The 15,183-nt window shown below is 37.8% G+C and overlaps 1 protein-coding gene across 2 annotated transcripts in view; it reads right to left on the bottom strand.

Moving 5' to 3' along the window:
* Positions 1-1,974: 1,974 nt before the first annotated feature.
* The window catches only part of tctn1 (tectonic family member 1), an 845,382-nt gene continuing 832,173 nt past the window's right edge, over positions 1,975-15,183 (bottom strand). Inside the window, exons 2-12 of one of the 2 annotated variants that reach the window (XM_087270135.1) lie at positions 13,682-13,800; positions 12,354-12,456; positions 11,069-11,181; positions 10,928-10,948; positions 10,010-10,147; positions 9,786-9,911; positions 6,672-6,760; positions 5,149-5,286; positions 4,901-5,054; positions 4,569-4,700; positions 1,975-2,319 (exon numbers count right to left, since the gene is read on the bottom strand). In XM_087270135.1, coding sequence (XP_087126261.1) covers positions 2,173-2,319; positions 4,569-4,700; positions 4,901-5,054; positions 5,149-5,286; positions 6,672-6,760; positions 9,786-9,911; positions 10,010-10,147; positions 10,928-10,948; positions 11,069-11,181; positions 12,354-12,456; positions 13,682-13,800 — 1,280 coding nt within the window. In that variant the 3' untranslated portion in view covers positions 1,975-2,172. Of the gene's footprint in view, positions 2,320-4,568; positions 4,701-4,900; positions 5,055-5,148; positions 5,287-6,671; positions 6,761-9,785; positions 9,912-10,009; positions 10,393-10,927; positions 10,949-11,068; positions 11,182-12,353; positions 12,457-13,681; positions 13,801-15,183 lie in introns of both variants that reach the window. The other variant, XM_087270136.1, reaches the window with a different exon arrangement.

Genomic DNA, 15,183 nt, shown 5'->3' on the forward strand with positions numbered 1-15,183 from the left:
ACTGAGAATTTTCACTTACAATCATGTCTAGGGTTTACAGAGAATGTTCTGAAAAAGAGAAAATATCCAGTGAGCGACAGTTTTGTGGGTGCAAATGCCTTGTTGATGCCAGAGGTCAGAGGAGAATGGCCAGACTGGTTCCAGCTGATAGAAAGGCAACAGTAACTCAAATCAAATGAAATCAAATCAGGCCTTTATTTGTCGCATAAACTTTCGTATAGTGAAATTGAACCCCCCCAACCGTACACAAACATCACAAATTTCAAGGGAAGACAGGTCACAGGAGGTAAGGGAAGCATTAAAAAAAAAATAAGACACATTACAGAAGAGGGAGGCAAAAAAACTCCCTTACCATGCTCTTTAATTAGAGCAATGTGAGACCAGGGAGAAAAAAAGGCCCCAGTAACCTTGCACAAAAAAAAAAACTGACAAGACACAACATTGCCACAGTGGGTGTGGATATAGTCTGATGAGACCGGGCAGCCATCTGGTCCTGCAGCCATAGGGCGCTGGTCGCAGACCCCCCTACCCCCTCCAGTGGGTGAAAGCACACAAAGGCGTTGGATGAGGGGATTGGGAGTGATTGTCTATCTGTAGCTGTATGTGTGTGTGTAAGCCTGTAGAGTCCAACAGGTGTCCTTGACAGGGAGCAGGAATTTCAGAGCGTCTCCTTGTCTTGCTATCCGGGCACTCGTTACAACTGAGGTCTGCAGAAGAGCATCTCTGAACGCACAGCACATCGAACCTTGAGGCGGATACGCTACAGCAGCAGAAGACCACACCGAGTGCCACTCCTGTTAGCTAAGAACAGGAAACTGAGGCTACAATTCGCACAGGCTCACCAAAATTGGACAATAGAAGATTGGAAAACGTTGCCTGGTTTGAGTCTCGATTTCTGCTGCGACATTCAGGTGGTAGACTCAGAATTTGGTGTCGGCAAAATGAAAGCATGGATCCATCCTGCCTTAGATCAGGGGTTCCCAAACTTTTCAGCCCGCGACCCCCAAAATGAGAATGCCAGTGACTCGTGACCCCCAATATTCTGAGGTGGTGGTTATAAATACAGAAACCTTGTATGCAATGACGCACACACACCAATAGACCAAAGTCTATTCTTTGTTTTTTTATGTATGTCAGTGCTGTAAATGGGCTAGAAAGTTTAACCTGGTGTTACAAAATCTGCTGCATCTGACAGTATTGCTGTGTCTTTAGTATAATGTAATTACCCGAGAAGTCGCAATCCAATAGAACTAGTAACTATAAGCTACTATAGTAACTATATAGTTTATAGTAACTATAAACAACTATTTTTTTCTCATCAGTAGGGTATTGATAAAATACAGTAAGTCTTAAGGTTTAAAAAAAACCAGGCGACCCCCCTTCATTGTCCCGCGACCCCTTGGGGGGTCCCGACCCCCACTTTGAGAACCTCTGCCTTAGATCAATGGTTCAGGCTGGTGGTGATGTAGTGGTGTGAGGGATATTCTCTTGGCACACTTTGAGCCCATTAGTAGCAATTGAGCATCCTGTCAACATCACAGCCTGTCTGAGTATTGTAGCTGACCAGGTCCATCCCTTTATGACTACAGTTTACCCATCTTCTGATGGCTACTTCCACCAGGGTAACACACCATGTCAAAAAGAGTGAATCATCTCAGACTACTTTCTTGAACATCACAATGAGTTCACTGTACTCAACAGAGTTCCACAGTCACCAGATCTAAATCCAATCGAGCACCTTTGAGATGTTGTGGAATGGGAGATTTGCATCACGGATGTGCAGCTGACAAATCTGCAGCAACTGCGTGATGCTATCATGTCAATATAGACCAGAATCTCTAAGGAATATTTCCAGTACCTTGATGAATCTATGCTACAAAGTATTAAGGCAGCTAAAACTACAGGCACAACCTAATATGTGCAACATTTGTGCATACAGTATATTTAAGTACATTGAATTGTACACAGGTACACTTATATACATATAAAAGTAATTTTTATTTAGTTAAAATTGTGTATCAGTGCATTATATACAGTAGACAATAAATATACACTATATACACTGGCAAGTTAGGCATAATTAAACACAAAAATGACCTGAGGATGGACAGAGAAACATGGCTACAAAACCAGTGGTCCTCCATTCATAGTGCTGCAAAAAGACAAGCTCTATTATACAAATGGAAAGAAAAAGTCAAACGGTAGTTTAGCATCGATTGTTGGAGGAACTTTGAATCCTGGGGTTGCAGAGGCAGACACATCAACAAAACTCACTGAGCTTGTGACAGGCAGAAGACCACCAGGACTGGTAATGAAGGCCTAAACAAAGAAAAATACTGTTTATGAAAGACCTACAAGTTAGAATATCAAGCTGTGAATTTGTGGTAGAGAAAGATTAGCCTCCCTAAAGATACATGGGTTAAAACATTGTATGGGCATCTAATAGAGTGCATCCTGAAAGTATTCATAGCACTTCACTTTTTCCATTTTTTTTGTTACAGCCTTATTCCAAAGTGGATTAAATTAATTTATTTACTCCAAATTCTAAACACAATCCCCCAGGCCCGGATTGGCTAATCGGGAGGACCGGGAGAGTTCCCGGTGGGCCGGTCTGTTTTTTGGCCGTGAGGGCCGGTGTCCCTAGCTCCAGAATTTGTTGCTCTCAGCAGTCACACTTTTTGAATTTATTTATTTACTTGACCACAGCCTTTTTATGTGTCTCCCTACTGTACCCAGCTGTTGTGGTCCAGCGGTTAGCACGTTAGGTTAAGACGCCGCGGACCCGGGTTGGATCCTCGTTAGAGTAATTAAATGTTTTCATTTTTATTGTTAAGACATATAATACTGTTAGGGTTGTTGAACATTTGAAGTTCTAAAGCAGCTGTTTTCTCAAAAAAAAAAAAGTGATAGTGTCATTAGAAACTGATTTGGAAATGACCTTATTTTAATATAGTCAGTCGTGAACTGAGGTGGGCCGGTCTGAGGCTTGAAACTCCAGAGCTGAATAGGAGTCCCACTTCGGCCCTGCAATCCCCCATAATGACAATGTGAAAAAATGTTTTGAAATTGTTGCAAATTTATTAAAAATAAAAAATCTGAAAAATTACATGTACATAAGTATTCACCGCCTTTGCTCAATTCTTTGTTGATGCACAAGTCTTTTTGAATTTGATGCTACAAGCTTGGCACACCTGTCTTCGGGAGTTTTTGCCCATTCCTCTTTGCAGTACCTCTCAAGCTCTATCAGGTCAGATAGGAAGCAACGGTGTAAAGCCATTTTCAGATCTCTCCATTGATGTTCAATAGGATTTAGGTCTGGGCTCTGGCTGGGCCACTCAAGGACATTCACCCAGTTGGTAAGAAGCCACTCCATTTATATTTTGGCGGTGTGCTTGGGTCATTGTCCTGCTGGAAGATAACCCGCTGCCCCGGTCTGTGGTCAAGAGCACTCTGAAGCAGGTTTTCATTCAGGATGTCTCTGTACATTGCTGCATTCATCTTTCCCTCTATCCTGACTAGTCTTTCAGTTCCTGCTGCTGAAAAACATCACACACATGGTGTTAGTAGGGATGGTATTAGCCTGGTGATGAGGGTGCCTGGTTTTCTCTAAATGTAATGCCTGGCATTCACTCCAAAGTGTTCAATTTTAGTCTCACCAGACCAGAGAATTGTGTTTCTTATGGTCTGAGAGCCCTTCAGATGCCTTTCGCAAATTCCAGGTGGGGAGTGGCTTCAGTCTGGCCACTCAAGCATACTGGCCTGATTGGTGGATTGCTGTACAAATAGTTGTCCTTCTGTAAGGTTCTCCTCTCTCCACAGAAGAACACTGGAGCTCAGACAGAGTGATCATCGGGTTATTGATCACCTCCCTGACTATGGCCCTTCTCCCCCGATCACTCAGCTTAGATGGCCGGCCAGCTCTAGGAAGAGTCCTGGTGGTTCCAAACGTTTTCCCCTTATGGATGATGGAGGCCACTGTGCTCATTGGAGCTTTCAGAGCAGCATAAGTTTTTCTGTAACCTTCCCCAGCCTTGTGCCTCAAGAAAATCCTGTCTCTGAGGTCTACAGACAATTCCTTTGTCTTCATGCTTGGTTTGTGCTTTGACATGCACTGTCAACCCTGGGACCTTATATAGACAGGTATATTCCTGCATATCCAATCAACTGAATTACCACAGGTAAACTCCAATTAAGCTGCTGAAACATCTTAAGAATGATCAGTGGAAACAGAATGTACCTGAGCTCAATTTAGAGCTTTGTGGCAAAGACTGTGAATACTTATATACATGTGATTTTTCAGGTTTTTCATTTTTAATAATTTTGCAACAATTACAAAAATCACATTGTCATTATGGGGTATTGTGTGTAGATTTTTGAAGAAATAAATTAATTAAATTTATTTTGTAATAAGGCTGTAACACAAAAAAATTTGGAAAAAGTGAAGCACTATGAATACTTTCCGGATGCATTGTATATTGTCGAAACATTTTCATTGTACTAACTTGTTTATTAAATACAATATATAATGAATGAAAGTCATTAAAAGTGTGCCAATGTGTTAAACTCACCAAACTACTGGTGTTCGTGATGATTGTTTCCATGATGCTCACGATCTGAGCTTGGGGGTTCAGCAGGGCTCCATACTTGGTCCATTTTACTTCAAGATGGTAAGACAGAGGTATGCTGCAAGCTTGAGCCCCCTTGGTAAACCAGAAAAATGTTGACGCAAGAAGAATAAACACAGGTTTACAAACCAGAATTGCATCATCAGTGACCTCCGGCTGAGGTTTCATGTCAACATATCCCCTAGCTTAAACACTTCTCTTTCAAGAAACACCGCACGACTGCAGCTTCAGTTTTCCTCTAAACACATTAAAATAACGCTAAGTAGGCTGTTTACCGATGATATGGTTTGGTTTTGGATTGGCACCCAGTCCAAAGAATTCTGAGGCAAGGAATTCCCAAAGGAAGCCACATGATCGGGGAAACTCTGTCCTTTGAGTGCCCATAAAATGACTTCTGATACTTGAGAACAATTAACTCCATCGGAAAGCCTAGAGGAGTAAGGACAAACAACAGAAATCAAATTGTTGGACAAAGCTTGTCTACTTTACAAAAACATTAAATATTATTACAGTTGCTTCTTACTTTAAGGTGCAACCTGATATTGTGTTAATCCCAAATAGGACAGGCGAGCGACGAGAAGAGCCACGCAAGCAATCCTGATCCACAGATGTTTGGATGGTAGTGAGAGATCCTTTTGGGTCTGCAAACTGAACTATCCCAGTAAAACAAGAGTCAAGGAATGTGCCCCAAAGCTGGATTGGCAGGCATGACAGTATTCATTAATTTATTTTCTTGTCAGCTTAGTCCCTTTATTAATCCAGGGTCGCCACAGCGGAATGAACCGCCAACTTATCCAGCAAGTTTTTACGCAGCGGATGCCCTTCCAGCCACAACCCATCTCTGGGAAACATCCACACACACAAACTCATACACTACGGACAATTAAGTCTACCCAATTCACCTGTACCGCATGTGCATGTCTTTAGACTGTGGGGGAAACCAGAGCACCCGAAGATAACCCACGCGAACGCAGGGAGAACATGCAAACTCCACAAAGAAACGCCAACCGAGCAGAGGCTCGAACCAGCGACCCAACAACCTTCTTGCTATGAGGCGACAGCACTACCTACTGCGCCACTGCTTCGCCCCCTGCATGACAGCATTTGCATGGATTTGTTAAACACTGTTACGATGATGAAAACATTAGCACACCTTTTTTAATATTAATATTGTGCAGGCCCCTAGCCAGCCTGGTGAAAAGAATGGTTCTTTATTCTCAAAAAGTGGACCTTTTTGCAGTTATTCGCCTCATTTTTTATTTAATTATGAGGTTTAAACACTGCATTTTAGTGACATTTCAAGCATTTTTTTTTGGCTGGATAAACCTGTCAGATGGTCATTACAACCACACTTTTTAATGTACCAAAATATTTCCAGATTTAGAATAAAGAAATATAAAAACAATAGCTTACTTATTTTATAAATACAAATGTATCACTTTATAAATCATTAGAAAAAAAATAGGGAGTTTTAAATGTGTTTTAAATCAAAAACTGCAGCCTACTGTCATGTATTAGGCAAACAACAAACTGGTCAGGACATTCAACTGTCATTTGGGACGCTGAATTTGGGAAGTCAAACCTTAGCAACAGCTGAAACAGATTTCCACTTGGTCTTAAAGCCTCTTTAATAGGTTATTTTCATAGTTTTTTTTTTCAATTTATTATACCATAGTAGTCAAAATAGGACAAATGAGCTCATGTATGGGACAAATTCTGGACCTTTGTCAGTGAGGGGTGGGTCATTCAAACCATTTGAATCACCCCTGGCTATGGGCCTGCTGTGTCCTGATTTCTTTCATAGATAAATCAAAGGGAATGATTTTTTATCTGTAACACTGCATCTAATAAAGTATAAGAAGGACATCATTTTTTAATATTGTGAATTACTGACATTAACTATTAACATGTTGCCATATACTCAACATATGGGGTATTTTCCAAACTTGGAAATAAATTACTTATATTCTGTGCTGATGACAAATGGCTGGCATAATCGTTTCGTCACAAAAGAGACATCTGTCCACAGTTTCTAATAAAGGATATTTTGCCGTTCTTGTTCCGGCCACTAGAGGACGCCCCAATACATAGCCAGGATTGCCACTGTATTTCAACCCTGTTGTCTGAGAGTTCTCCTGTCAAAGCATGGACATACAAATATTACTTTCTTTTTATAAGGCTACATTAAAATAAAAATCTAAACAAAACAAGAAAACAACAACAACAAAAATTTGTAAAACACATTCTGGATAAATATTTCAAGAAAATCAGAAGGCACCACAAAACTATAAAAATAACAAATATTTGAACCAAATCTAAAAGAAAAGAACAATACACAATTTAAATGAAGCAAAAGAAAATACTTAAACTAGTACATTTAAAGGATAGACAAAAAACTATTAATATCATTTCATGCAAATACACTGTAAAAAGCGATTAGTTACCTTAAAGAGTGATTAATTATGCTGCCTTAAAAACAACAACCTGATTTTAGATAAGTCAGTAAACCCATTGACCTAACTAAACATTTATAATTATGCACATAGGTGGTTTACTTAATAATTGTAAGGCAACAGGTTTATTTTATTTTTTTTAAGTCAACTAATCTCTTTTAACAGTGTATATGGGGACATCAGAGAATGTACATAAAACTATTTATCTTAAAGAGCCCCTATTATGCATTATAAAAGGTCATATTTTGGTTTTGGGGGGTCTCTAACAACAGGCTGATATGCCTGCAAGGTCATAAACACCTTCATTGTCTTATAATATGCATTTATTTTTACCTAATTATCCCAACGACTTACATATGATTTGTTCAGTGATTTATTTGTCCCAAACCCCAGCATATTAGTCTACTCCTAACCCTAACCTTAAGTAATAACAGCGACACACATTCAGTACATTCAGTATCCAAACAGTGGCAAAAGTTGAACTATTTTTAAAAAATTGACCACTCCACACGTGTGAGGAACAGCTGATGGTGACCATGGCAACAAACAGCAGGAGATTGCGAGCAAAAAATGCATTTAAAGCATGAAAAAAAAGGAGCATGAGTTGCGTTTGCAACGTGGTTTTGGACGCGATATGTGAATAACCCCATACAAATTTAACCTGAGAGATACAGTACAAGCACGGATCTATAACAGTACGTGATTACCAGCTGTGCAGAGCGATTACAAGTTACAACACACAATTAAAGACATATTTTGCAAACTACAGAAAATGAGGCAACAATTTTAATCACAATTCATGTTATGTAGGTAGAAGGAACTGGTCCATATAAACTATGTAACAGTTACTAACAAAATCCCATACATTAGTAGTCTTTGCTGATCCTTGCTTTAATAACAAATGCCAGCAAATCCCACACTGCAGTGTAGATTATTGTATCAATCAGAAAATGACAGGAACAAACACAGCACTGGGTTGACTATACTGTGGTGGTGTTGTGAAAATTAACTTTAACCCTTTATTCCCCAGAGCCGCATGTCTAGGCATTTCTAAGTGATAGTAATCTTCCCGTCACGATAAATCCCATGATCCCTCAAACTCTGCTAAGGTCTAAAGGGAAAGGCGCGTTCACATTTACCGGATCCGGTAGTTCATATTTGGTATAAACATCGATATAAACAAAAGATCCCGACGAACAACGAATCATTTAAAAAACTCTGAGTCGAATCTTTTATTAAAAAAAACTATTTTTAAACCAAGTGCATTTTCAGATTTAACCCTCAGCTGGATGTTTTCATTCACTTAGTGCTGTGTTACACACTGCATGGAAGGTCATTTTTAAGAACCCATAATAGGGGCTGTTTAACTTTTGAATAACTCATAACTCATATATATATACATACGTATATACATTATATATATATTTCACAGTATGTCTGATAATATTTTTTCTTTTAGAGAAAGTCTTATTTGTTTGATTTCAGCTAGAATAAAAGCAGTTTCTAATTTTTTTTAAAAAACATTTTAAGGTCAAAATTATTAGCCCCTTCCTTTAAGCTATATATTTTTTCGATAGTCTACAGAACAAACCATCATTATACAATAACTTGCCTAATTACCCTAACCTGCCCAGCCTTTAAATGTCACTTTAAGCTTGTTATGATTTATGGTTTTTTTTTTCTGTTTTTTTTTCACCCTCCTCTCCGTTTGCTCAACCCTAGGTTTCTTATTGGTTTATTATTCTGTCCATCATCATTATGACGCTCTCCGGTTCCACCAATCCCAGGACGAGCCGCAAGTATTTAAAGCCCTGTCAGTCCAGTGTGTGGTGTGCGCCCTGCCTCGGCGTACCCTTTGTGCTCCACGCAATTTGTTTGTGCAAATGCTTCGTCTATTTTGTGATCTCTCAGTTACTGTGATAATTCGAGTTGCTTGTTGAACTTTGTTGGCTTTAAGTAACATATGATGATGGTTGTGTGATTCTAAACTAAGATTTAACGGACTTATCCGGTTTTTTTTTTTTTAGTTTAGATTGATGTTTTGTTAGATTAGTTTGAGTGTTTTGCCACCCGTGTATTTTTGAGTTTTGTAGTTTGATTAGTTTAGTTCGGGTGTCGTACACACTGAAGATCTCGGTTTTTATTTGTGTTTCTTTTTGACGCCTAGTTTAGACATTAGATTTAAGGATTGTTTTGTTAATTTCTTTGATTTGGCTTACACTCGTTGTTCTTGTTTAAAGATAATAATTATAAATGTTTGTTTGTTTGTTTTTTCTCCCCCATTTATTATTGTTACATGTTTCAATTCAATTATTGAGTAAAAGCTTTAAATGAGAGTAACTGAACCTTGCCTCATTATTGATCTGTCGCACACATTACACCTGTCTCACTTAAATGTTACAGCATCCCACTTTAACATCATAAAACACGTAACAAAGCTGTATAGAAGTGTCTTGAAAAATATCTAGTAAAATATTACGCACTGACATCATGGCAAAGATAAAATAAATCAGTTATTAAAACTATTAGGTTTAGAAATGTGCTGAAAAAAGTCTTCTTACTGTTAAAACAGATAATGGGGGAAAAAATAAATAGGTGGCTAATAATTCTGACTTTAACTGTATATGCAAAAACAATTCTTTAAGTGCAATAATATGTCGAATAATTAATACACGAAAAATTTAGAAAATGAGGTAGGATTAAATACCTGTAAAAACATAATCTGAAACTCTTGCTGAATGGGCACCATGACATTTTTAATAGCTCCCAGCAAAAACGCTGCCATCACATTCAGGATTTCCCCGGCTTTATTGTACACAAACGCGTATTTCACCTGAAAAAACAGTTTGTTTTTAGAATAGAACAACTTTTTGTTCCTAATACTTAGGTCATATTTCTGATCTGCTAGTAAGAGTTGCGTCATGTGCACACCTGCTGTACAACATTACTGCAGACGTCACCAGACTGCAAGAGCATAGGGAAATAGCTGCTACTGTCAGCCGGGTCCACTGGCATCTGTGTTCCCTCCAAAGACTGCAGGGTAATGGCTGCTACCTCCACACCAATAACCTCAGGTTATAGACAGAAGGTAGATTTAATTAAAGCACTCGTCGATTGAGATTTCACTCTTTTACCTTTAGTTCTTGTGTAATGTTGCTGTTGCAGCATAAACAACATTTGCAAATTTACGACGCTCAAAGTTCAATGCAAACAGATATTTTAGTTAATCTGCTCCCTCAGAAATGCATGGATCTGATTGGTCAATTGGTTTGTAGAAATTACAACTAGGTTATTGCTGAGTTTGTGATATGGTGCTCCCTGAAATTTACATAACCCACAACTCCGGATGCAATCTTTTGAGTGTACTAGGCCAGGGGTGTCAAACTCAATTCCTGGAGGGCCGCGGCCCTGCACAGTTTAGTTCCAACCCTGCTCCAACACACTTACCTGTAGGTTTCAAACAAGCCTGAAGGACTCAATTAGTTTGATCAGGTGTGCTTAATTAGGGTTGGAACTAAGCTGTGCAGAGCTGCGGCCCTTTTGGAACTGAGTTTGACACCTGTGTACTCGGCGATAATCGAATGAGAACACACTGGGCCAGCTGACCAATCATTATACCTTTCTGAGGGAGCAGACCATCTTTAGAAGAATGAAAACAGAGGTGTAGACTAAAAGATAATGTATGTAAAATATGTAAAAAATAAATAAATAAATAAATAAATAAGTATGAACATGTTACAGTGTTCAAGCATTCAAAAATAACTGATTCATCGCCTCTTTAAAGTCAGAATTAGAAGATTCTAAATTAAAAGATGATGTTGAAAAACTGATTGACAAAAAAAGGCTTACTTTAGCTCCCTGGTTCTTTCCCTAGAGAGAAACGCAACATTATTTTAGATTATCAAACAACAAATTAACAAAAAAAGAATGATTCAAAATGTTCAACAAAGCCTGTAAAATGTAGTTTGTAAAATGAAAATGTGAACTCACAGAACGAATGCTGAAATTAAGATAATTTCCCAAGCTCAGAGTTCCTAGAGTTGTACAATCACGTGCCAAATCAAAGCTCCTCATGCATCTGCTGGTCTGCTCCTTCAGAAAACCTGTACATTAAAAGAATACTGTTTTTAGCAACACACAAGTTCTAGTCTGGAGCAAGTGAATCCAACTCTAAAGAAAAGTGTCTCAAAAACATGAGAACAAACCTCCAACCTAATTTTTGCTATTGTCATAAAATATATATTGACATTAATTTGGATGCATCTGAAAACATCTTTTTGGCCTTCAGTTAGTGCTGGTCAATAAACGTTATTATATCGAATCGTGATAAAAATTTGTCATTAACAATGATAAGCTACAATGAAAAGCTAACACTTTTGTTTCGGAACGTATCTCCTTTGCCCAGTTAGCGCGGTTCGATTGGCATATGTGAACAGGGCTCTGTTCTGCGCCAAGTAATCGCTCCGAGATCGCTTGAATGAGGTGGTCTCGGCTCGATTGAAACGAACCCTGGAGCGGTTCGATTGCAGTGAGAAAGCGATCCGATCCGAGCGCGGTTATATCACAGTGTTTTATGGATATGTATAAGGCTTACGGCTATATGAAGAGAGAATTATGAGTAGGGCGGGAAGTTTCGCGAGTCTCCGGAAGCCTGCAAACAAGTGATGATCTCCCGGTAATCTTGCGTCTCCCTCCCGGTCCTCAAATAGGCTACGTTGCGCACCCTCACCCCTCCCCATCGCGTCTCTCCTCAGACACGTCAGGCGCGCACCCTGTCAATCACCACCAAACCATCACCTCTCCTGCTTAGTGGGATGCTGCAAAATAAACAAAACACTCTGACCAATGTAAGGAGAGTTTACTAGCATGTGACTTGTTTTAGCTCTTTTGGTCCGATTAGAAACTTGCAGTGTGAAAGCGAACCGCTCCAAGAGCAAAGAGCAGCAATGTAACAATTGTAATCTCTGTTTCGGAACAACTGAATCGATACACAGGTGTGAAAGCACCCTAAAAGTGTGTACTGAATTTTTGGCCAAAAAAATTTATCGGGCAAAAATATGTTATGCCATTTAACCCTCAAATTTTTGTGGCTTTAGTCATTGTTGGGTTACTCTTTTAAACCTGGAAGCATTTAAAACTTATAGCGAAATATATACAGTATATAGTTATCATTCAACATGGAAAATAATTATCGAGATTGCATTTTTGCCATATCGCCCAGCCCTAATTTACCACTTAACATTTTATTCAGTAAAGCATCGATGTTCTGTCCTACCTGCAGGGTTTGAGTCTAAGCAGTGAGCTGTGCCTGCAGAGGCAGGAAAGGTAAAAAACTCCAGCTGCCCTTCCTTATTCACTGTCTGAATGATGTCTCCATACTGAGGGAAGAACAGAAAGAGTTTAACATTGTTAACAAAGGAGGATCAACTGTAACTGATTTTCAGGAGAACATTAATACTAACTGTGATTCTAAAAAAGAAGTTCCTTCTCTGAATACCCTTTCTGACATTGTTTTAAACAATATGGTTGCTGATAAAAGTCAAAACATTGACAGAAGGAGTGAATCTGTGGACATATTTTCTATTTCTGTGCAGAATTTTGTACAAAAAAAAAAAAAAAACATGTGGATTTATGTGGAAAGATTTTGAGAATGCAGTGACTACAAACTTAACACATTAAATAAACTTTTATTTAAGGTTTGCAATGCAATAAGAACCACTTGTTTGGTAAGTAAAGTAAATCTCTCATATAATGTTTACTAAAAGACAAAATATTACTTTACAAACTGTTTTGTACATTTCAATATAATTGTAAAAACATTTGAATATTATTTAATAATGTAACTGAAACTAACATAAAACCTGAACAAATATAGAGTTGAAGTCAAAATTATTAGCCCTCCCTAATAAAAGTATTTTCCCCTAATTTCTGTTTAACAAAGAGATTTTTTAGAACACAATTCTAAACATAAAAGCTTTAATAACTATATTCTAATGTCTTTTTATCTTTGCCATGAGACAATAAATAATATTAGATATTTTTTCAAGATACTAGTATTCAGATTAAAGTGTCATTTAAAGGCTTAACTAGGTTTATTATGTTAATTAGGTAAGTTAGAGTAATTAGGCAAATCCTTGCATAACAGCTTTTTTTCTGTAGACATTTAAAAAAAATTGCTTCAGGGGGCTAATAATGCTGACCTTAAATGGCTTTAAAAAAATAAAAACTGCTTTTATTCTAGCCAAAATGAAATAATAAGACTAAAAAAAATTCCTGTGAAAAATTCCTTACTCTGTTAAACATCATTTGGGAAATATTTAAAAAGATATAGAGGAAAATATAAAACAAAAATCACAGGAGAGCTAATAATTATGACCTCAACTGTGTATCGCATTTCAAAAGTCTTAAAATTTAAACAACTTATAAAAAACACCCCATAATGTAAATAAGTTGTCATTTAAAAAGAATATATGAATAACTCAATTTTGACAAAAATGTCAGATAGAACCTTTTTTTTAAATATTTTTAAGGTGACGATATGTGAAAAACTAATTTTGATTTCTCATTTCATGACGTCTTTATTCAAACATAGTCAAACTTTACCCGGTATCCTGGTAAACTTCTCACATCAGTTGCACTGCTCACATTTGAACGGCCAAAGACAGAGTCAGCATTCTGGTCAGTGGGAACTTCTGGTGTGGCAAACGACAAGCCTTCTTCATCTTTAAAAGGGATGGGGATGAAATGGAAAAATAATTGAAAACATTTGAAAGTGCACAGTTAACAATTTTTGTAAATTACACAGTATTTAACATTAATATGAACCGTATATTACTGTAGAACAGTTATGCAGTACAGGGCTCAACAATTAGGACTGCCCGATGACCCAGGGCCAGTGTGAAAGATGCTTTGGACAGTAGACGGGATCGTTACTGGCCCAATTGGGGTAGTACAGCCTTGTCACCAAAGTTTTATTTGCCTATGACTATTTGTCAATTAAAAGCAAATACGTATTCTTAGAATAGAGAAACAGTTTGTGCTTTTAAGCCTTTAAATGCCGCCATCTCTGTGATGTAGTAAACATCATACTGCTTTTCAGCTTCTCTTATCTGATTGGATGTTGTGAGCATGTTATTTTTTTCCCCATAACCTGGTAACAACCAGGGGTCCGTTCTTCGTACATGGATTACCCAGTTAGCTGGATTTGGATATTGACGATTTGACACGATCCAGGATCGTTTCGTTCTTCAAAGCTGATCCGAGAGTTGTTGTCATAGCAACAGTTCTGCTGGGTCAAACCTGATCGGGAGCAGGTTCAGTTCATATAAACAGGATTAGATCGGCTTAGTTCAAGCAAAGATAATACAGAAAGTGTTCCGAATTCTGATATTTTCTTACAATAGTAGTTATACACTTAGGAAAATGATACATATTTTTTAACTATATATATAAAGTTATAGTTATTAATAAAATAAATTAAGTTATACATATTAATAAAACTTATGCAATCTGCACCCTCGAAATGAAAGTACAAAGACTGCCACCTGGTGGTGCAAAGAGAAAACTTACTGATTTGAACTTTTTAGATCGCTTTAGTACAAATTGTATATAATACAAATGCACAATATGTGACTTTTTTTAAAAGCAATAACACATTTATGCAGTCATAAACATGTTTTGATTGTTAATATGCCAGTGATTTGATGCTTCACAAAAGTTGCAGACGCCTTTACCAATATCAAACTGCTTTTTTAAATAACCAGTTATTCTTTACACCGATTAAAAAACGGCTACTATAATAAAGAAAATATTTTCTAAATGTGGAACTAAATACACCGATATGCATTGAAATACATGATGAGTAGACTTGACACATGAAAGTGGAAAGCCTGCAGCCCACAACAAATGTGGAAGGTTATTGCGTGTCATATTTAACAAGCCGTTTACTGCTAATTTGATGTAATTTTGCTCACATGGATAATTGAATATTAATCATATGATGTCATTACGCTGCTGTGCCATCAGCCAATCGTTGCATTGCTGATCATGATTTCGAGGATCGATAGATCTGTCCTTCACAACACACGCAGCGATCTTACATCAGT

This window comes from Danio rerio, chromosome 10, assembly GCF_052040795.2.
Source record: "Danio rerio strain M-AB ecotype USA chromosome 10, GRCz13ab, whole genome shotgun sequence".
Classification (NCBI taxonomy): Eukaryota; Metazoa; Chordata; class Actinopteri; order Cypriniformes; family Danionidae; genus Danio; species Danio rerio.